The sequence below is a fragment of the Sceloporus occidentalis genome, unplaced genomic scaffold (assembly GCF_023333645.1).
Source record: "Sceloporus occidentalis isolate IW3139 unplaced genomic scaffold, rSceOcc1.0.p SCAF_79, whole genome shotgun sequence".
NCBI lineage: Eukaryota > Metazoa > Chordata > Lepidosauria > Squamata > Phrynosomatidae > Sceloporus > Sceloporus occidentalis.
Window position 1 is genome coordinate 1,061,867 of NW_028317059.1, and position 22,685 is coordinate 1,084,551.

Sequence of the window (22,685 nt, forward strand, 5' to 3'; positions counted from 1 at the left end):
AATGAAATAAAATGAAAGATTATTAATTAAGAAAAATTGACTTGGTCTCTTGCTGTTGCTAAAACAAAGCACAAACTATAGAGCTGCAGCACCAGTACTAATAAGATTAGCTGAACTATACGCTAGTAGTAATTAATTAATATTATTACTTTTATTTATAGCTAATTTAATTAACTATTAAGATAAGAAAGAATTATAGAATTATTGATATTACTGATTTTAGATTAGACACTAGTAGATGTCTTGAATGTCTACAGTACACTCTACACTAGTATACTATTACTAACTATAACTGACAAATATATATATAATTTTATAATGAATTCAATTATTAATTATATTAATTAATATTACTGATTTTAAATTAGACACTAGTAGATGAATGTCTACAGTACACTCTACACTAGTATACTATAGTATATATATATATGACTGACAAATATATATATATATAATATTATAATGAACTATTAAATTATAGACTCTATTAAATTATTATTTATAAATTCTATTTAATTTATTTAAGCAGGACAGGCAGTAGGCACTAGTGCCAGCCCAGGGCAAGGGCACCCCAGTGCCACTGAGACACTGGGTGCACTGTCAACTCAACAGCACTTACACTACAGTTGATGACAAATTAAATAAAAAAAAAATTAAATTAATCAAATTATTATTATTAATTATATTAAGTAGCACTGAAGTGAGGATGAAGTACACTGTGAGAAATGGCAGGCTAAGGCTTACCAGTCTCACACAGAACAGAACAATCTCTCTGTAACGCTCGGATGCAGCACAGCAGTGTTGCCAAAGCAGTCACAGCGAAAAATGAATGGATCTCTCAGGCAAGCTCTGGTCTTATAAAGGCGCCTTCAGAATTCAAAAAACAGCAGCACAGGCATTGGACGAGACCCTTAGCGTGACGTCACAAGAGTGAGCTGATTGGACAGACGAGATCAGCTCACTCCTGTTTGAAATTTTGGCGGCTGCGCGGCAAAAACGAAGACGATCACGAAGAATCTTCGATTCTTCGTGGTTGGGAGTCTTCGTCTTCTCCTACGTTTTGCCGGCACTGTATTCTCTTCGGCGTGTCTTCGGAACGAACAAAAAAACGGCCTCTTCGTGCTCGTTTTCATGTTCGCCCGAAGACGAATGCGCAAGTCTAGCGGTTACGCTGTGGGGAATTCTCCTCCCTGACAGCCGGGGAAGCTATGTGCGATGTGTGTAGACAACCTCTGCTGCTGCCCGCGCTTTCGCCGGCGCTCAGTGATAGAAGCCCCGGTGAAAGTGCAGTCAGACTTCTACTCGAGGTCTGATTAGAAGACAACCTCGATTATAAGACAAGGGGTATAAAAAACCTTGTGTTATAATCGAGCAAATATGGTATATCTCCCCTTTCTGCCTATCTATCCCTTTCTAATTGCTCCCCTTTATCTCTCGCCTTTCCCATTATCTCTCCTCTTGTCTTTGATCCTTCTCTGTCTCATTATCTCTCCTATTTCTCTTCATCTCATCTCTTCCTTTTCTTGTTATCTCTCCTTCTCCCCATCTCTTTTTTTTCCTCCCAATTCTCTTTTAATCCCTCTTTACATTATCTCTCCTCCTCAGTCTCTTTATCTCTTCTTTCCATCTCTCCTTTCCTTTATCTCCTTTTCTTTGCTCTCTTTATCTCCAGTCCTCTTGCCTCAACGTCTTCTCTATCTCTCCCCTTTCTGTTTATCTATCCTGTACTTTCTCTTTATCTCTTCTCATATTTCTCTTGTATCCCTCCCTCCTGAGTGCCAGGATATGACATCATGTGTTAGGGCTCAGCATCAATCTCTGACAGCATCTTGAGGGAGCAATGAGACAGAGGTCTAAACAGACCTCGCGCTCCCTCTATTTAGAGCCAGTTAGAGGGAGATCCATGATTTCTCCGACCAGCCATTCCTCTTGCAGTGGATCTAGGTGGGGACACCTCTGAGGCAGACTGGACTACATTGCCTATAGGTAGTGCTGGCCTGAATCTAAGATGATACCAAGGACCGATTAAAATCTCAAATCAAATAGTGCGCAGACTAGATGGGTTTTATCTCCCATCAAATTCTATAGTTGAATTAAAACGTGTTTAATCTTGTGGATTAGGTGCACACTAAAGTGCATGCTTGTGAGACGGTTTACTTACCCTTTATAGCAAATAGCAGCAGGAGATTGAAATGTGTGTGTTTTTTCATGGAAATCTCCTGAAAGTGAAGAAGGTTTGAGACAAAAGACAATGTGGCTTTCTTATTGAATTTTTAACTTTATCAAATTATATAAACAAAGCTTTAATTTTTTTTTAATCATTTGATTCATTTTGCTGGTTTTTCTATGTACCTTTATTTTGGGTTTTATTTTCCGTAAAGAGATGCAATTGCCACTAGGTGTCAGTAGAACATAAGGTTTATGTATTTTTATAGTATTAAAATCACTATCAATGACCAATGATATAAATGTACAGTTTATTTTACAAGTTTGTGCGGAGGAGGTGTTAATGTCCTTCAGTATGTCCTGGTTGTGCGGTTAGTTAACTCATCAGTTATTATCAGCAACTAATGTACTATGTATTTCAATTTCCATTGCATGTACATATTAACCTCTAACAAATCAATAAAATAACCACAGACACAGAATTGTAAATTGGCTAAAATTGGCCGTAGCTTTATTTAAAAGGGTATAAGAGGCATTAACAACACAAACCATTTAACGTAATAACCAAATAACTTCTTATAAATAATACACCAAATACAATCCGCCCCTTTTCTCAGCCAGATTGTGTAACACCAAGCCTCTATCCACCTCAACACAGAGGCGACCTTTACCCCTTATAAAACTACGACAATATACATATAACATACCTTACATTTAAAACAAAAGGGAGGGGGGGGTGGGACGCTTGCTCAGCAACAGCTCCTTGAAGATTTTTCTTGAGGTGAATTTAATCACCCTGCGAGCAGCTATTTATTTATTTTACAGTTGCCTCACACTGTAAGCACAGCTGACTGTACCAATCAGCTGTGCTTATTTTTCCCGCCGCACAGAAAGCCCAATCAAACCTAGTGCTGCAGCACAGCTGATAAACCAATCAGCTGCGCTAAATAAACTGCCTGCCCAGTAACCTAGAATTAGATTTAGCTAGCCTAGCCCACCAAAACTTTATGCCTTAACTAACCTGACCTTTTAGTGACCCTTATTATATAACTAATGTCCAGCAATGGACAATTAGCGCGCCGCTTAGGCAGCTTGCGCTTTTAATTCTGTGCCTAAATCAGGTACCTAAAGCAGGATCTTCACAATTAGGGACAACATTAATAAATCAGGGGGGGCAACATGGTGGTTGATGTACACAGTAATGAACACAGTCCAAATGTTGAAGACCCTGGGGGATTATTAATGCCACCCAGTGCTCCTGAAACAAGCTTTCAGGAGACAGCCTCTCAGTATTAAAGGATTCTGTCTCATTCTCCCTCTCTTTTTCTCCAAGTTTGTGCATGAGAATGTTCTGTAAAGCAGATCAGTGATCAGAAATGAATCATTTATTTTACCTGTATTTTGTGCCTGTGTGTGCAGAAAATAATCACGTAAATCTTCAAGGAAGGAATTTACACATGGAGTGAGTTTAAAATTAATTTGGTGTGGTGAACTATAAGGTGGAGCATTTGGAAAAATGGCATCTCAGCACTTTGGACATCTTCCCAATTTTTCTTTATTTCCAGATTTTTGTTGTAAGTTAGATAAGCTTTGTGTGTAATATACATGTATACAGGAAGTGTGTGATAAATCAAACTATTGTGAATGCATAATAAAGTAAATGTGTTATCGTTACTATATGTAAAAGTACCAAATATCATACATACCTCTGACCATACTCCCATCGAATTGAATTTAACGATGTGGGGCCATTTTGTTGATGATAATCTAGAACATATGGAAATCCTTTTTTTTTGGGAGACAGCAAAGGAGGTTTTGAGAGGCCACCTGATCTTCTATTTGGCAAAAACAAAAAAGTATGGTAACACAAATATGGTTCTCTTTGTGGGATAATGTCTGAGCCCTTTGATAGTTAGCTTGGAGCCAGTCCCCTGAGCATAAGGAGAGATACTCTTGGACACGTTTCCAAAGAGCTCATCCCAGTTGGAGTTCAGGTACACTGTTGTCTGCTAGACAAGAAGGCTAGAAGATTGTGCACTACAATATTGCATGCTCCACTGCCTAATAATCCATTGCTTTATGCAGGGCCTACCAGCAGCATTTTAACGATTTATATAAGGCAGAGCCCAATAACATTGATATTGCCATGGAGGTACTGCAGAGGGCAGGGTTGCAGAAGCTAACGCCATTGCAGATGGAGGTGCCGAATGCCCCAATGACAGAGAAAGGAATTGAACAATAAAAAAATTAAAGAATATAATTCTCCAGGTCCAGATGGTTTCACCGCAGACTTTTATAAAATACCATTTCTACATATAAAGCCCCATCTAGCTAGCCCATATGAAGAAATACTCACAGGGGGATCCACCATTGGGTTCACTCATACAATCAAGGACTATTCTAAAGCCTAATAAAGACCTTACTTTCATGATGGGTTAAAGGCCCATAATTTTAAGAATATTAAAATTCTTACTAATATTATAGCTAATAGACTACAATCTTTTATAGGTAGGCATTTATACCCAGCCCAGAGTGTGCGTTAAAGACAATCGATAGTGTGTATCCGTGTGCCCATGGCAGCAACTTGTATGACTTAGACAAGGGGTCAGGGCTCAGGGACACATTGGACAGTCTAGATTCCGATGGTACCTTTGACCATGTGGCATGCCCCCATCTATTTAGTATGTTATAGTTTCAATATTTATTAATTGTTTAACAAAAACTTTATGCCAATCTGGTCACAGGGGTAGGGGTCAATGGTTTGGAATCAGAAGAGGTCTATATGAAATGGAGGATATGACAGGGGTGCCCTTTGTCAACCTTTATTTTTTTGATAAGGGGCATTCTTATGGGACACTGGGAAGGGGTTCCCCACACCATTACACCACCACCACTGTTGAACTGTTGATACACTGCAGGATGGATCCATGCTTTGATATTGTTTACACCAAAGTCTGACCCTGCCATCTGAATGTCGCAGCTGGAATCAAGACTCATCAGACCAGGGAACGTTCTTCCAGTCTTCCATTGCTCAATTTTGTGTGAGCCTGTGTGAATTGTAGCCTCAGTTTCCTGTTCTTAACTGACAGGAGTGGCACCCGGTGTGGTCTTTTGCTGCTGTAGCCCATCTGCTTCAATGTTCGATGTGTTGTGCATTCAGAGATGGTATTCTGCATACCTTGGTTATAATGAGTGATTATTTGAGTTGCTGTTGCCTTTCTGTCATCTCGAACCAGTCTGCCCATTTTAGTCTAACCTCTGACATCAACAAGGCATTTTCGTCAACACAACTGCCGCTCACTGGATATTTTCTTCTTTTCAGACTATTCTCTGTAAACTATAATACTGCAGGGCAGCATTTTATCTGGGCTGGTCATCCATATGTAAAAATTGTGTCCTGAAAAACGTGGTTGATACATTCAGGAAATTATATCTGGCTCATCAACTCTAATATAACCCCCTTCTCACTGACTGCAGTGCCACTAGTTGTCTATTTTTATGTTATGGGACATGTGTTTGTCTAACACAAACCTCAGCTGCTTTGTCTCATTGTTGTTTTCCATCTTTTCCACTTTTATAAAACAACAAGCTTCAGCCATTGTGTTTACCCAGATAGTTCCCTAGACAACTAAGTGACCCAAGTAATAGGTGTGATCCCTGCATACTAGATATAAGCTTGTTGTTAGTTACCAACAACAGAGGGCAGTCACAAAAGCGCAGGTAAGTACTACTTTGTGTACGTCTCTAAAATAATTTTATTCCAGGTTTTATAATAGTGACTATGAATATTAGGCTGTATAATTGTCACTCTCTACAAGTATCATCAGAAAATACAATTTTTACACTCAAAGTGTCACTTTAACAACTCGTTTTGTAACTGATCCTCTGGTTATTGTTATATAGAATATATTGCAAACTGTTGTCTATTAATTAACGACCTGTATTGCTGTTGCCAGCATAATGTTATCCAAAAAATAATGGTTATCCAAAAATGGCATAATGGTTATCCAATTATGTTGTGGGGCTATGATAGAGACAGTGCATGCATTTAGAATGTGATGCATATAACGTGACAATCTACACATGGCTGTGGGGTAGCTGAGGATGCTAAAGCCCCAAGTCTGTTGTAGATACCCCTGAATCTAGTACACAGAAGAATGAAAGAGGAAAGCCTGCAATATGTGCATAGGATACATAATGCATGTGAAACGAGTGAGTGTGTATAGTAGGTTTCAGGGTTTTTTTTCCAATGTAACAGAAAATCAGCCTAGACTCTGGGCGACAGTCCTTTTTCCACAGAACCAGAAGTTGATCACCCTACTGGGTCAGCTTTGACAGTCGGGTCAGCTGAATTTCAGATACTAAAGTGAGTGAGAGAAAACCTCTTCATCAGTACACTAGGAATTTTCTCTGGGTCTCAAGGTGAATGGGCTAATTCTCAGGTCTCACCGTCTACAGCTGATTCCATATTCTGCTTTAATTTAACAATATCCAAGCATCCAAACTGGTGGCTTTTCTCAGTGGTGCATCACAGCGGAATTTCCTGCTAGAAAACTGATGTTTTACTAGAAATGTTTGGTTGCCACAGTTAGACAATCACTAAATCGTTGTGAAGAACTGTCAAGATGTTTGTTTAGGAAGTTTCCTGGTATGCTTGTAATATGCACCGCAGAGAAACACAAGCCTTATAATAGGTATCTATATTTATTCAGCTCTGGTGTTATTTGGTTTATAAAGTAACCCTAACAACCATTGTTTTATATTTTTTTTAGCAACTTCAAAGCTGTGTGAAGAGACATCGAGACTACTTACTAAGCAGAGAGACACCAGTACCAACCATGGGGTTAACCCCTCTTTTGGTGCTTTATATAGTACTCCAGTTCTCTTGGCAGACCCAAGCACAAAGTAAGAACACTCTATTTTATTCATTAAAAGGTTCAACATAGAGGAATTATATTTCCAAAAGAAGAAAAGTTAGGAAAAGAGGATATAGTCTAAAACTAGATGCAATCTAGGGGGGGTTTACTACACTGAATGTAGTGCCTCCCAGCAGAAGTGGTAGAGAGGGAGATTTAAACATGCATGGGATAGGTATAAGTCTATTACAACTATAAAACAATAGGATTAAGGATTTTACAACAGGAACAAATGCCTAGACTAGAAGGGCCAAATGGTCCTAATTGACATAAAATTGTATGTTTTTGATGCGCTGCATGACAACCTCCTCATCATTTGATGAATCATCTTTAAAATAAAAATTACACTGTTATTTTGGATAAAAACCTTAAGTGACAATAATAAAACATCGCTATCAAATAATGCTGTCATGGTACCAATTCCAATGCACAAAATGTCCTATGAGACAGTAGCTGGGTAGAGAGATTATCTAAATATCCTTGGCCAAACTGGAGACCATGCCAGGTGCCATACAAATCATTCTTACACACGAAATGTGACCCTATATTTTGACAATGCTTGAGTGGGGTTGGAAGTTATCTTGTGCCTTCTCTAGATTCTGGTATCTTCTTAATTCATCTCTCAGTGGCTCATTGATTAGCTGTCACCACTGAGTTTCAAGCACTGACAAGTATGAAGACAATAGACCCATTACTAACAACATACTGTATGTATTATCCCCATCCCTGCAATGTCAATGCAAAAAATGTATGGAATAACTTGCTTATAGTGCTTATAGAGAAATATTGAAAGCAACCAAAAGTGATCTGTGTTTATCGTTGGTAGAAGCATAAAGTACACACAATGATTTGTAGTTTTTTTTTGTTTTTTTTACAGTAGATTTTCCAGGACTTCCTCATACTGTTTCTCTGCTTGAGAATGCAACTAAAGGAAGCATTGTCTACAGTTTTACTATGGAGAACTGCAACATCACCAAACCAAGTGTAGTTATGGAAGTGAACCCGGCTACCACTTTTTTTAACAGCCCAAGTCAATCCATTGTAGCGGGAGGAATTTACAATATAGAGGTGAGGTTACACCTATTCACAGTATTGATAGAGGGTCATAGATGGATAACTCCTTTGTTTGTACATTAATACTAGATGACATTTAGACTATTCCAAAGTTAATGCATACATGTATCATTGTGTATTTGTGGGTAAAGTGTGCCATTAATTGCACATTTGTGTACATGTAGGATGTGGTGTTGACGTATGTGCAGGCCCGGACTGGCCACCGGTGGGCCGGGCCACGGCAGGGCCGCATTGACTTAGGGGCTGATGGAGCTGCAGCTCCAGGCCCCTACCCTACCTACGGCCGCATTAACGCAGGGCATAAGGGGCACCTGCCCCTTAAGCCCGCCGCAACTGCGACCGGGTCCGCCACTCTAAGGGGCCGGGAAGTCCCCACCAAGGCCGGCATTACCGGTCTGCGGCCGCACAGGGTTTAAATTAAAACATCGGGGTTTTTTTAACTTTATTTAACATCCTCCATGTTAAATAGTTTTTTTAACTTTATTTAACATGGAGGATGTTAAATAAAGTTGAAAAAAAACCCCGATGTTTAATTTAAACCCTGTGCGGCCGCAGACCCCTAAGGCCGGCCCTGGTGGGGGCTTCCCGGCCCCTTAGAGCAGGACCGGCCTTTGGGGTGTGCGACCGCACAGGGCGTCACGGGGCGGGGGGCGGTCCGCACCGGGTGCCGCTCATCAGGGGGTGCCAACTTGCGGCACCCGGCACCCCTCCAGAGACGGACAGTAATGTCCGCCGCTGGAGGAGCAGGCTCGCAAGGGAGCGGTATCGGAGGTCTTTAAAGACCTCCGATACCGCTCCCTTGTGATCCACGTGGCAACAGCTGCTGTGCGCCGGGGTTTGTTGTCAGATCCCGGCGCACAACACTGAAGCCGCGCCCACCGCTGTCCGTGCCCTCTGAACCGGAAGAAGACAGAGAAGACAGAAGAACTGAAGAAGAGGAGCGAAGAGGAGGAAAAGGAGCTGTAAGGAGAAAAGAGGAAAGGTAGGAAAATATTCAGTGAGAGTGGATTAGTATATATGTGTGGATTGGTATATATGTGTGGATTGGTATATATGTGTGGATTGGTGTATGTGTGGATTGGTATATATGTGTGGATTGGTATATATGTGTGGATTGGTATATACGTGTGGATTGGTATATACGTGTGGATTGGTATATACGTGTGGATTGGTATATACGTGTGGATTGGTATACGTGTGGATTGGTATATACGTGTGGATTGGTATATACGTGTGGATTGGTATATACGTGTGGATTGGTATACGTGTGGATTGGTATATGTGTGTGGATTGGTATATAGGTGTGGATTGGTATATAGGTGTGGATTGGTAAGTGTGTGAGAGTGATGGGTGTTATGCTGTACCATTTCCAATGTCTTTTTCATGATCTAATTATGCTCTAAAAGTACATCATAACTCCCATCACTCTATACTGTTCCATACAGTGGCAGAGCTGGGAGGCAGAGGCCTTGCACCCTAACCGCAGGACTCCTGAAAGGTAAGTGAACTTCAAAGAGGGAGAGGGTAGATAGTTAGGAGGGGGTAGATAGGGAGAAGGGCGTGAGATGGGGGAAAGGGGGTAGATAGGGCAATCATACTCCTATCATGCCAAGTCTGCGAGTACATCCTGGAATCTGGGTATGCCTGGGCATGATAGGAATGTGATTGCTGTTAACAATCATATATATATATATACATATAATATTTTTTTTAATTGTTTTGTCCTATTTTGGTGTGTTACTTACTTTAAATAAAAGTGTTTTTTTTATGGTGTGGGGAGGTCATATTCGGTTTCGGACAGGTAAATGCTGCATTTTTGGTTTCAGTCCAGAATTCGTTTCGGTGCATCCCTACTACTAAGCCAGACAATGAAGTGGTAGGCCTACACCACATCAATGTTTGGCGTAGTATATAGTGATTGGGGTTATGCTGCACTATTGTTAATGTCTGGCTCAATGTATAGTGATAGGGATTACGCTGTACCACTGTCAATGTGTGCCTCAGTATATAGTGATAGGTGTTATGCTGTACCACCGTCATTGTCTGCCTCAGTATATAGTGGTAGGTGTTATGCTGTACCACCGTCAATTTCTGCCTCAGTATATAGTGATAAGTATTATGCTGTACCACCGTCAATGTCTGCCTCAGTATATAATGATAACAGTGAGAAGAGGCAGAGGTGGTAGATAGTGATACAGGGGGATAGATAGTGAGAAAGGGGAGTTTTGTTACAAGTTTTTATTCCTTTCTTTTTTTGGGATGGGGGGGCACCAGAGGAGTAGTCCGCACAGGGCGCCAGAACACCTAAGGCCGGCTCTGCCTTAGAGTGGCGGACCCGGTTGCAGTTGCGGCGGGCTTAAGGGGCTCTGCGTTAATGCGGCCATATAGGCCCAGTCAGTCCGGTCCTGACTGGGCCTATTTTAAGGTAGGAGCCTGGAGCTGCAGCTCCATCAGCCCCTAAGTCAATCCTGCCCTGCCACAGGCGCGGTCGCAGTTGCTGCTTGCTCTGGCAACAAGGTAAGTAGGGTGAGGGAAGGGGCTGCAGTGAGAAGGGGCAGAGGGGGGTTAGGTAGTGAGAAAGGGGGAGAGGGGATAGATAGAGGCGGTACATATTGAGAAGTGGGGAAGGGGGTTACATAGTGAAAAGGGGGAACATAGTGAGAAGGGGCAGATAAGATGATGAGAGGGGGTAGTGTGAATGCGTATGAGAATGAATGAATAAATGTGTGGATGAATTGTGTGAATGCGTATGACAATTAATGAATTCATGTGTGGATGAATTGTGTGAATGATTTGTGTGACTGCATTAATGAATGTGTTAATGATTTGTGTGAATGATTAAATGCAAAGATGGTACATGAAGGGTGGGCTTTAACAATAAATAAATAAATAAATATGGGCTGCTCAGGCTTAAATGCCCGGGCCTATTTTTTGTCCCAGTCCGGGCCTGCGTATGTGCGTGGTGTATCCTGGGCTAGGCTTCAACAAGTTATGATTAGCATTTGGCAGAAAATGTGGTTAGGATTCAAAGGTAACAGGTCCTGCTTATTAGGTATTTTTAATTGCAAACTCCACAAGAAACAGATGAGGAAAATGTCAATGGTTCTGTAGACCTCTGGCTACTTCTGCAGGGAGGCAGTTCCACATATCGACCACCCTCTTAGTAAAGTAAAACTCTCAGGGGTTCTGTGGACCTCAAGCTACTAGAATGAAATATAAGTCTGCTCTACTGCTGTGAGGGGAGCACATGATTCCCCTAAATTAACAAACAGTGTCTTCAATAGGAAACTAATGTTGCCTTTATCAGCTGCCCTAAAATATGATATAACCCACATTTTTGTTTGATTTTGCTATTATAATGGTCACTAAAGTAGCTGAGTTGACCAATATACCTAAAAATTCATTAAGTGTCTTGAGTTTGGAAATACCTTATATGAATGAAAAACGATATCTTTAGTGGCAATTATAGGGCAAACATTGGACGGCATATTTTTTTCATTACTTTAAGTTAGTAGACAGGCTTGTAGCAGTAATCATCGTACGTGGAAACTCTCCGAGTCACCACGAAGATACTGTGGATCGCAGGAGCAGCGTTGCAGCACGCTCCACTTCTGGCACGTTTTCATGACAGCATGAGTGTAAACCTTTAGGCCTGACACATTTCCTCATGACCATCAACATAACTCTTTCTTGTCCTTTAACCTTTGTGGTCAAGCAAGGACAACTGAGTGAGGCAACATTAGTTGTCAGTTACTTTGTTCCACTTTGTGGGGAATCTTGTGCTGAATAAATTATTTCAGAATAAAAAAAGCTCTCCGAATTTTCTACGAAGCGAAAGGGCAGGGAACAAAATTCATTTTCTGAAAACGAAAGAGCCAAAAACTTGGTCTGAAATTATTTTGGCCTCTTGCACAAATCTACTAGTTAATCTGTTATACAAAAAGATAGAGGAGCGTGCAACCTTAAAAAGCATAAAGAGCCAAAAATTTTAATTCCTGGGTTGCTGCTAGAATAATAATGACCAACAAGTACAAAAGCCCTCTATATTTTCGTGTAAATGTTGTGCTATGCGCATTTGCAGATTCCGACCCCTCCTGCTGCATAGGGGACTCATTAATGGTGTCCAGATTAGGCTTTAAATTGCTTGTGAGTTTCATTTGGGTTAAGATGCAGTGCAGTCCCACAGATTCTGCTCCTTGGTAAGCAATATAGCCGTGAAAACTTAATTAGGACTCTCCAAGCTTGGGGTACTTTGATGTAGTGACGGGCTAAGCAATATATGCCCAATGCAATTGTTTGTCAGGTGAATTGTATTACTTAGTGTTCAGAATTGTGTATGTCAAAACACGTTTATGTTTGAACATTTGTGCACTTGGCAATTCCCATATAGTAATATTATTCATACAAATACACTGTCTGCTGTATATAAAATAAACCCATCCATACACTTCAAATTAATAATTCCGTGTTTGTTGACTGTTCATTCTGCATGCCGTAGAAATGTTATCCTTTATGTATATTGAACATTAGTTTAATGAAAGGTGGAAGTATCGCTTGCATTTTTTCTGTGATGTAAAGGCTTTAGTGTGTGATATATAATGTATATACGTGATCGTAATCCCGGATCATATGAGGCAAAACTGAAACCCTGTTTTTTACAGATCACCCTGAGCAGTTCTGCAGCCCTAGATGCAAGTGTGGTGAACCAGTATGTTCTGACAGTTACAGGGACCTGCGATGGGGACAATGTCACTGGTCAGCTCTTTGTTAGGATTATCAAAGTTGCAAATCCACAATGTGAACCAAGATTTTCTAGCCAAGGTAAGAAAAGATGTACTCAGGCACCCAATTGCAATAAAAATGTTATGCAAAGGACCTCCAGCATATAGGTTTTAGAAAACTGTTTACAGATTGCAATTGCGTGTTTTCTAAATGTAAAGAAAAGCCAGGGGATGTCATCCAGCACTGTGTTTTGTTCATATCTGCACCAGCATGCATTGAGACACATTAGGGATATTTATTTAAAAAAATGATCATTTTAACCCCTTAAGGACAATGGGCGGTCCCTAAACTCATTGAAAACAATGCATTTTGACCCCGTACATGTACGGGCTTTGGCAACCAACTGTATGTATCTTATAGTGCTAGTCAGTTGTTTTTTTGGTGATGAAGCCACTTTTCTATGCACTTCTATATTAATTTGTTAGTTCTCTGCATGACGATTTGTTTTTATTTTATTAACTTGATTTTGCCACACAGTTGGAGATACAGTGACGGTTTACTCCGACATCCCGGCTTCCAGCCCTATTTATAAAGTGGTGTTGCGACAGCCAAAGAACACCCCAGTGAAAGTAAGTTTTAAAGAAATATTTACTATAAAGTGAACAGTTTGGTTGCCATGGGTAGGTCTTCAGTTGTTGAGCCTACAGCTTCCACAAAGCTCTTCTGTAGGCACACACCATTGTGCGTTTAACTGCGGCTGGGCGTTATAGAAGTTTCGCTTACTTGTAACCTTACAGCCACACTTGACCAAGATTGAATCCCATATTAAAGTCTTATTTACCTGCTCTCCACAGTACAGCATAACAGATCCTGTTCCTTCACCCTTTACCATGTCTTCCAGTGGAAGTGTGTTAACCCCAGCTGTGGGTTTCACCAATGCAGCCAAAGTGAGTACTTGTTAACAATAGCAAAGTGTATCGCATCCCAAACATGTACTGGGTAAAATAATTATGGATTTTGTAGTACGACACTTTTTATGGTGATTGTAAACAAAGATATTATTTTGTTTCCCAGACGTACCAGCTGCAGATTTTGGTGACAGATTCACTGGGGAATAAATGCAATGGAACTCTGACTGTGGAAGTGCTTTCCGTATATGAGAATCCCATTAACTTCACGTGAGTTTCCTTCATAAAAGCATAGTTAAAAAGTGTGACCCTGAAATTAATTGGTTACTAACCAGTTTTGCCTTATGTGAGGAGTTATTACAAAAAAAAAACCCATAAAACTTTCCTTACCTTTTTCACAAACCCACACAAATGATGCTTTCAGTGTGAAATCCATCAACAAATGAACCCATGTATTGTCTTTGTCTCAGGGTGTCATCCATAGCGGTAACAATTCCAGAGACTAATCAACCAGGCATGGCAGTCACAACGATAAAGGCGCAAGGCAACAATGTCCAGTATGAGATGATAACACCCAGCTCAGCCTATTACATTGAAGAAGGTAATCATGTCTCATTCATGATGACCCTAAAGATATAAACTGTAACTCAAACCAAGTATTTGCTTCACACATGTATGCACCATGGTTTGTTTCATTCTTCAATATCTGTGCAGATGATAAAGAACCTTTCATCAACCATCAACATAGAATGGGGTGACTTGGGGTCCCTCTTGTGCCAGGGATTCTGATATATTGTTCTGTATATAAGATAGACAGAGGGATAGAGGGCAGGTAAAATGCTAAAAGGCATCTAAAGGAAATGCTACTGTTTCTTAGACAGTAAACCTTTTTTGGAGGGGGGGTTGTGTTTACTTTTTATGCAACTTATATCTTAAACTAAATCTATATATATATCCAACTATGAAAATACAGAGATATATAACTATATATAGTTTTGTTCTTCTCTCTAAGCAACTCTGCCCTCTGGGTTGTCTTTTCCTATTCTCAGATACAGGTGTAATTCGGAACACTTTTAACCTGGACTTAGAGAGAACCGCGTCCCTGGCCTTCACAATGCTGCAGATCAGAGCTTATGACAAGAATCAACGCAGCAACAGTGCCATTGCCACTGTCAACATTACAGTGCTTGATGTCAATGAAATGGCTCCCTCATGCACACCTGCTGTGTTTGTGTAAGAGTCTCATCCATTCCATCAGGGCAGGGGTGGGCTGACACATTCCGGCCAGGGGGACAGGCAAAGCCAAGTGGCACCTTGACCCCCCTCTCCCCTAACATACACACTGGTACACATATATACACACGCACTCTTACACTTACACATATTCCCTTTCTCACTTACACACTCATGCTTACACAACACACACTTCCTGTCACAGCTACACGTACACACTCATCCTAACACACACACTCCCTCCCTAACCCTCTTACACTCTCTCGCTTGGTCCCTTCCTCCCTCCTTCTTTTATCCTCTTACCTTGTCCGTAGCTTTTTTTTTGTAGCACTTGCACACCGCGCAAGTAGCCTCGCTTTTACCACATACATAGCATTTTACATAGCAAGACATGCATTCCTGTCTGTGCTGACATGGACCAGACCTTGTTTTAATAAATTTGGGACAGCCCAGGGGGCTGCCTGTTCCTGCATCACAGCTTATTTGCAAAACATCTTATCAATTGACTTCTGTGCTACAAGCAGGGGGAGGTGATGTGTCAGGGCCAAGACACTGGTGTCACTGACAAGTTTTTTGGTCACCTACTCTTGCCTCCAAGGCTAAATTTTTAGCATAGCTTACTCTTCATCATGGATGGGCTGGAAAGGGGTAATTGCCTCTGACATTAAGACTTTGGGCGGCTAACACTGTAGTGTTTGATAAACATTGTTTACATGCATTACTAACTACTAGACTTGTGCACAAGGCTCAAGATAATTTCAGACACATTTTTCATTTAATTTTTGGATCAGTTTTCCTGCCCTTTTTAGTTTGGGTAAACTTTTTTTTATTTGGAAACCAAATTTGTTGCCCAAAAATAAGTCTCTTTTTGTGGCCCCCGCCTCCAATCCCAGTCTTGTCTGTGCTCCCTACTCTCTAGCCCTAGGTCTCTCTACCCATTCTCCACAGCCTTCTTTGCCCTCTCACCCTGCAGTGTACCCCCCACCTGCTCACTCACCTTCTCCAGCTGGCGTCTGGTCTCCTCTGATCTCTCTGTAAAGCTGCAGAGAAGAGAGGGGAGGAGGAGGGAGTGTATAGACTGTGCACAGTGCCTGCAATACAATCTAGTCTGAATTATAATATAATCCTTGCTTGTTTGTAAATGCACAGTTTTTCTTACAGGTGCAAAAATGGTTAATTGTAATTTGCATATTAATCATGTTCTATAAGATGTATTAGTTTAATAGCATTAGGATTTTTAACTTTCAATGCTCTCTTTTCCCTGTATCATTAGGACTCAAGTTCCGGAGACTACAAGTATTGGTCGAGCATTGGTGACGTTTAGTTGCAAGGACCCAGATGTTAGTAACACGACACTCTCTTACACTGTGGTTCCCAATGCCAATTCCCTATACTCGTTTCGTATGCAAGGGTCTCAACTTCAGGTGAGATGTGGTTATCAGGGTAGGTGTGTTATCACACCCCAGACATAGCAAGGAACAAATATTACACTTGTCATAAATATAAATAAATAACTACATTCGTGTATAGAAAGACCATGTAGACAGGAAAAAATATACCTAATGGTCATGGGTGAAGTCAGTGTTAAGATCTAGGCACCGAGCCACTGGCATAACTACAGGGGTCACAGTGTGATGGGGCCAGTGCCTCTAAGATCACACCAATCCAAGTCGTAAGGGCCCATTCTAAACAATTTTGAGTCCGCACGGGGAGACTGGAGCATATTAGGGGTCACAGGATCAGTGAGAGAGGTGGGATATATCTGTTGTGTATATATGTGTTTGTGTGTGTATATATGTATGTGTGTATGTATATATATAAAAACATGGATGTGTAATTGTGTGTGTGCATGGATGTGTAAGTGGCTGAGATGGAGTATGTGTTGAGTTTGAGTAAATGTGTGTAATTTGTGTGTTTACATATGTTTTACCTGGGAAGGAGGGGGCAAGGGGCAAAGAAGGCACAGACTAGCTGTTGAAGTTGGGGGGCCCAGGGGGAATTTTCGCATAAGGGCCCGGTGGTTTCTAGTTCCGCCCCTGCACCAAGCTCATATTAGTTCCAACAGAACCTTAAGTATTACCATGCGCATAACCAGGGCCGGCCGAAGACTTAACGCCGCCTGGGGCGAAGTTTAAAATGCCGCCCCCCGCCGACGCCGGGGGGGTGGGCGGCATTATCTACCCCCCCCACCGGTACTTACCCTTAAACAGTCCTGCGGCGAGTCTCCCTGTGCTGCCACGGTGCCGGCTTGTAATGCTGAGCGCCGGAAATTCACGTCACTTCCGGCGCTCTGCATTACAAGCCGGCACAGAGACTGAACAGGGAAACTCGCCGCAGAGGAGAGAGAGAGGGGCGCCGAGCGGGTAAGCGAGAACCACTCGGTGCCCCTCTCTCTCTCCTCCGCTTCAAAAAAAACAAAAAAAAAAACGCTTGGGGCGGCAAAGTGCCGCCCCTTCTGAAGTGCCGCCTGGGGCAATTGCCCCAGTCGGCTCCATTGTAGGGCCGGCCCTGCGCATAACTCATGTACAGTGGATATAAAAAGTCTACACACCCCTGTTAAAATGCCAGGTTCTTGTGATGTTAAAGAATGAGACAAAAGATAAATCATGTCAGAACTTTTTCCACCTTTTATATACTGTATATATACACAGTGTGTGTATAGGCCTGGTTCCAGCCTACCAGTTAGCTGGTCACATATTTTGCTTGTTCTTGAGGAATCACCTTTGAAGTTGTGATGCATTTATCTATTTATTTATTACACACCAATGTTTTTTTTTGTTTATTAACCTCCCTTTATGTAGGTTAACAAGACCTTGACATACGACTCGGAGGAAATAGCCAGCGTGAACTTTCAATACGCGGCCACAATCGTAGTGACAGACAGTGGCACTCCACAGCTTACCAGTGAGTATCCACTCATTCTTAATACCCAGACACTATAGTGGTAAAAGTACCGCAGTCAGCAGGAACATTGTGTTCTGAGATATACACACAACTTAAACCAACATTTGTTTTATCGCATTCCGTATCACTAATGTTATTTTAAGGATAATATTCAATAAAATAAATTGGTTATTATAATGCATACAGTAATGACATAAATACTATTCTATAGTATTCAAAGCTATGAAGTTGCTTGTAAAATACAATTTACACAGCTTTTATCGTAACAAAATCCATTGTTTTAAACCAATAGTACAACACTTTTTGTCATTCGGTGTCATTGATATTGGTAAATGTGGCACAACTAATAATAAGAGGCTTCACCGAGAGCTGAATAAAATAAACATGATAAAAATGTTAGGGGAAAATTCTGATACATAAATATCTTGTCTCTTTTTTTAGCCAGTATCCCTGTATATGTAACTGTCACTCCTGTGAACAACTATCCCCCTGTATGTGTTGGACCCAATAGCTACTCCATAAATGAAAACTCTGCATTTGGGACCTCTGTGGGGCAACTGAATGCCACGGATAGAGACTACAAGTTCAACAATGTTGAATTCAGCATTGAAGGAGGCCCAACTCCACCCGTTTTTTACATCAACCCCAGAAGTGGTATGATTTATTATTCTTTATATCTATGTTACTGGATATTTGTGCAGGTTGCTATTTGTTAGTAAAAAAAAATATTATTGCCTAAAGCAAGTTGACTTGACCAGGGCATTCCCAGATAAACACTGAAAGTACTTTTAACATGTAGTTTGCTGATCAACATGTGTTGTTTTGCCCTATGAAATGGATGCCCTTCTTATTTCTTTCTTTCTTTCTTTCTTTCTTTCTTTCTTTCTTTCTTTTTTTCTTTCTTCTTCTAAATTAATGCAGTGGGTGTGGATTTTGGGGTCATTGGCTTTGGGATGTTACTACAATAAAAATAAATCTGTGCAAGGTCCCCTGGGCAGGTTTACCAGCTGTCCGATAATTGATTGACTAATTCAAAAATAATGGATGATGGGTGCGCAAATATAGAAAATAGTATATATGGTCAAAATGCAAATCAAGACAGATTTATGTTGCTTTGTATGTAATCAATTAGGTCACTAAAAATCAATTGATGTTCTTTTCATAAACTTAAGATCATTAAATGTTTTAATTCATTATCAGTAAAGATTAATTTCAGCAGTTTGCAACTCTGCTGTAGGGCATATGTTAATGTTGGAAGCAGCAACCAGGTTGCAGTACTGTGATCTGTGGGTGAGAGGTACGCTGACTGGGCTAGGGGGACACCACAAGGGAAGGCTTGCCCAAGGCAATAAAACAAACCCTGGGTACAGACTATAAAAGTCAATCACAAAAGTGCAGGACCAGATTTCCATTCCAAGAGGCCCCATGCACAAAGACTACTAGGATCTCCTAGAAAATCAATGAATATGGTATTTTCCTGAATATAAGACGCACCTGAATTAAGCATTTTCACCATGAAAAGGGTTAAGAAGCCAGGCTCTCTGCCATCGTTACATGGTGCCTAGATCTCACCCCACGATTTCGGCGACCCTGCGGGTCTGGCGGAAAGTCCTATCACAGCGATTGCTCGCTACCGAACCTGGTCCGCTTATGCCCCTTGTCCACAACCCGGACCTGGATTGTAATGTCACATCTGGCCTCTCCCATTATCTTACCCCTAGTCATGTTAGATTTCTCCGGGTGTGTCATGTGCTACGTGGGGCTGCTGTCCGCTCGCTTGCGGAACTTTCGGGTCGGGATCCCTCCCCATTCCCTGCGGTTTTTGCGTATCACCAATTTAGGCACTTCCTCACACCTCTGTTATCTAATCCCGTGTTGTCTAGAGAGCTCCTGAATTTTGAACGTTTGTGTGTGGCGGATAGAGAGCCTCCCCATCTTCTCTCCGCTATATACTCTCTTCTAGTTGACGCGCATAGCTCCTCTACGCCTTTCTTTATGTGTCTTTGGGAACGGGATTTGCGCAGGACCTTTGAGGCTGCGGATTGGTCTCATATGTTGCAGCTCACACACAAAGGGGCTTTATCGAGCAAAATCCAGGAGAACGCATATAAGCTCCTCTCCAGGTGGTACAGGGTGCCTTTTGACATACATCATTACCTTCCTCAGGTCTCGCCGCTGTGTTGGCGCTGTGGCCTACGGGATGGTACATATGTTCACCTATGGTGGGAGTGTACCCGGGTGCAGCCCTTTTGGAGGGTGGTTGTGGCGGTCATACGTGAGGTTGGGGATCCCGATTTCCGCGCCTCCCCTGAGACATTATTGTTGTTACACCCTCCCTCCTCTGTTGCTGCCTTCAGGAAGTCTTTGACCCTTCACCTAATCCAGGCAGCTAAAGCGATTATTCCCAGGTATTGGAGGTCGCAGGACTTACCTTCTGTTGGTGCCTGGATTGCTAAAGTCAATTTTATTTCTCATATGGAGGATTTGGTCGCTTCTTCTAGGGGAAGGGAACATAAAAATGACCTTAAATGGTTGCCGTGGACCGCTTTCGTCACTTCTAGTCGTCTACTTGACTTATGCGGCACGGACGGGTCGGGAGTCCGTTCTTAAAATAATCCGACAGGTTTTCCTATTTGTGACATTCACACCTGTCTCGACTGCGACTTGATATTAGGTATTAGGTACCGTACCTCTCGCCTTTGTGTCTCTTCTATCCTCAGGGTGCTATGTATCTATATGTATCTACTGGTGTTGTACCTAGGGCAATTTTTGTTGTATGTTTGTGTGTTTGTTTTTTGTTTTTTTTCTCTTTCCTTCTTGTTTCCATGTTCTAATGTGTCATTTCTCTATATATGCTGACACTTTTGGCAACTGTCTGTCCGAGGCGAGGAGTTGTCTTGCTATCCGGGTGCTCTGTTGCTTTCAGATTACTGTATCTGTGTTTTCTACAGCTCCATTCTGTTTTGTTGCACTCCGGACACTTTTGGATTGTATTATGATGTGTTCAGTCCATGTCATTCGATAATGTGCCTGACTGCATTTTTCTACTGAGGTACTGTTGTATTGATGTTATGCCATCTTATATACAATGTGCCACTGTGTTGTATTATGTTTTATTACTTTTCAATAAAGAGATTTGAAACAAAAAAAAAAAAAAAAAAAGAAGCCAGGCTCTGGCATGGCTGCTACATTGCTCATCTACAGCTAATGTGCTTTTGGCTCATTGAAGTATCAGTGTAACAGTGTGGTGGGGATATTACTTATCACATACATCTTATCACCTAAACACTGCCACACAAGCTATTTTAGAGCACAGGAAAATAGGAAAGACTCTACCCTCAGAAAGTAAACACGTAGCTTCCCTTCTGGCAGCAGCTTTGTGCAGCAATTAATTAGCTGTGTATCAACACTGCTTGCAATAGAGAGAATAATGCAACAAGAGAAGAACTACCCTCCGCTCCAACATCTTTCAAGAAGAGCTATTCTAGAGCATAAAAAGTGTTTTAATTTACTATGTATACAGAGACATAGGATATTGTAACATTGCTTTTTTCCCTACGTAATGCATATTAAATTCCAAAAAATACAGTAAACAAAATACAATAACATTTCCTTTGAATATGTAAATATATATTCTGTAATTAATCTCTACCAAACACTTTCTCACAGGAGAGATTAACCTCCTTGGCAATTTGGATTTTGAGACTAAATCCAGCTACTCACTCCGGATCAAAGTGGTAGATCTTAATAATGACATCATACCTGATCCCGTGAATCAGAAGACTGCCTACTGCAGCATTACCATCAGTGTACTGGTAAGCAATACGGTAGCTTTTATTGTTGGAAGCCTCTCCTATATTTATTTATAATTATAAATAAATTCTCCCTAGTTACTTACTGTAAAACTGTCTCAGGATCAGGATCCTGATATTGGTGGTTAATGCATGCATGTCCTTACACACACAGACACACACACAGACACACACACACACACACACGTATATATATATATTGTCATATATAGGCTAGGGTGCCAGTATATGCAAAATGATTTAAAAGTCTTGTTTAATGTTTTGTACAGATCATTTCTTATAGAAACACTATACAGGTAACTTGGAGCATGGGGAATTTCAGTTATTTTAACAATAGAATAACTGGAAAAAAAGTGGTGACTGTTTATTTATTGTTATATATTTGCAGGATTATAATGACAACCCACCAGAATGTAATCCTACTTATCAGACTACTACGATTTATTCTACCCTTTCTACTGGAAGCAACATCGTGACATTGACATGTACTGACAAGGATCCCACTAGCGTGTTGAGTTACAGCATCGTGGGTGGTAAATTATAAACCAAATATACACATGTGCATTTAGCTTTGTTGCTATCTAATCACTTTAAAAACTTCTAAAAAATCTAACTGCAGGATGCATCTGTACTAAACTAAATGGGATCACCCATCATAGTTCATATTACTGGTATCACTTACGTTTTTTTAAAACATTGCATTGTTTTCAATAACTATAATTTTGACATCCTAATTAAAGAGCATAAGTGAACTGAAACTTTTTATAGGAATTTGTGACCTATTGATAACTGTTTATGTAAAGCATTTAGAAGAAGAATATACTTCATTTACAAACACAATTTATGATGTTTACACACCTTTTGCTATGATTTTTTGCAGAACATTGCATATACACTCAATAAATACTTTAAGTTTCTAGAAAAGACAGATTGAGGTATTTTATGTACTA

At 40.9% G+C, this 22,685-nt stretch overlaps 1 protein-coding gene across 1 annotated transcript in view; it reads left to right on the forward strand.

Annotated features, from left to right (window-relative positions):
• LOC149285358 (cadherin-related family member 4-like) overlaps positions 1–22,685 on the forward strand; it is a 42,618-nt gene that overhangs the window by 14,824 nt on the left and 5,109 nt on the right. Inside the window, exons 2-11 of the mRNA XM_089495325.1 lie at positions 12,818–12,977; positions 13,416–13,507; positions 13,733–13,825; positions 13,953–14,056; positions 14,257–14,387; positions 14,836–15,019; positions 16,293–16,443; positions 17,821–17,923; positions 18,365–18,577; positions 21,593–21,738. Coding sequence (XP_089351451.1) covers positions 12,818–12,977; positions 13,416–13,507; positions 13,733–13,825; positions 13,953–14,056; positions 14,257–14,387; positions 14,836–15,019; positions 16,293–16,443; positions 17,821–17,923; positions 18,365–18,577; positions 21,593–21,738 — 1,377 coding nt within the window. The remainder of the gene's footprint in view (positions 1–12,817; positions 12,978–13,415; positions 13,508–13,732; positions 13,826–13,952; positions 14,057–14,256; positions 14,388–14,835; positions 15,020–16,292; positions 16,444–17,820; positions 17,924–18,364; positions 18,578–21,592; positions 21,739–22,685) is intronic.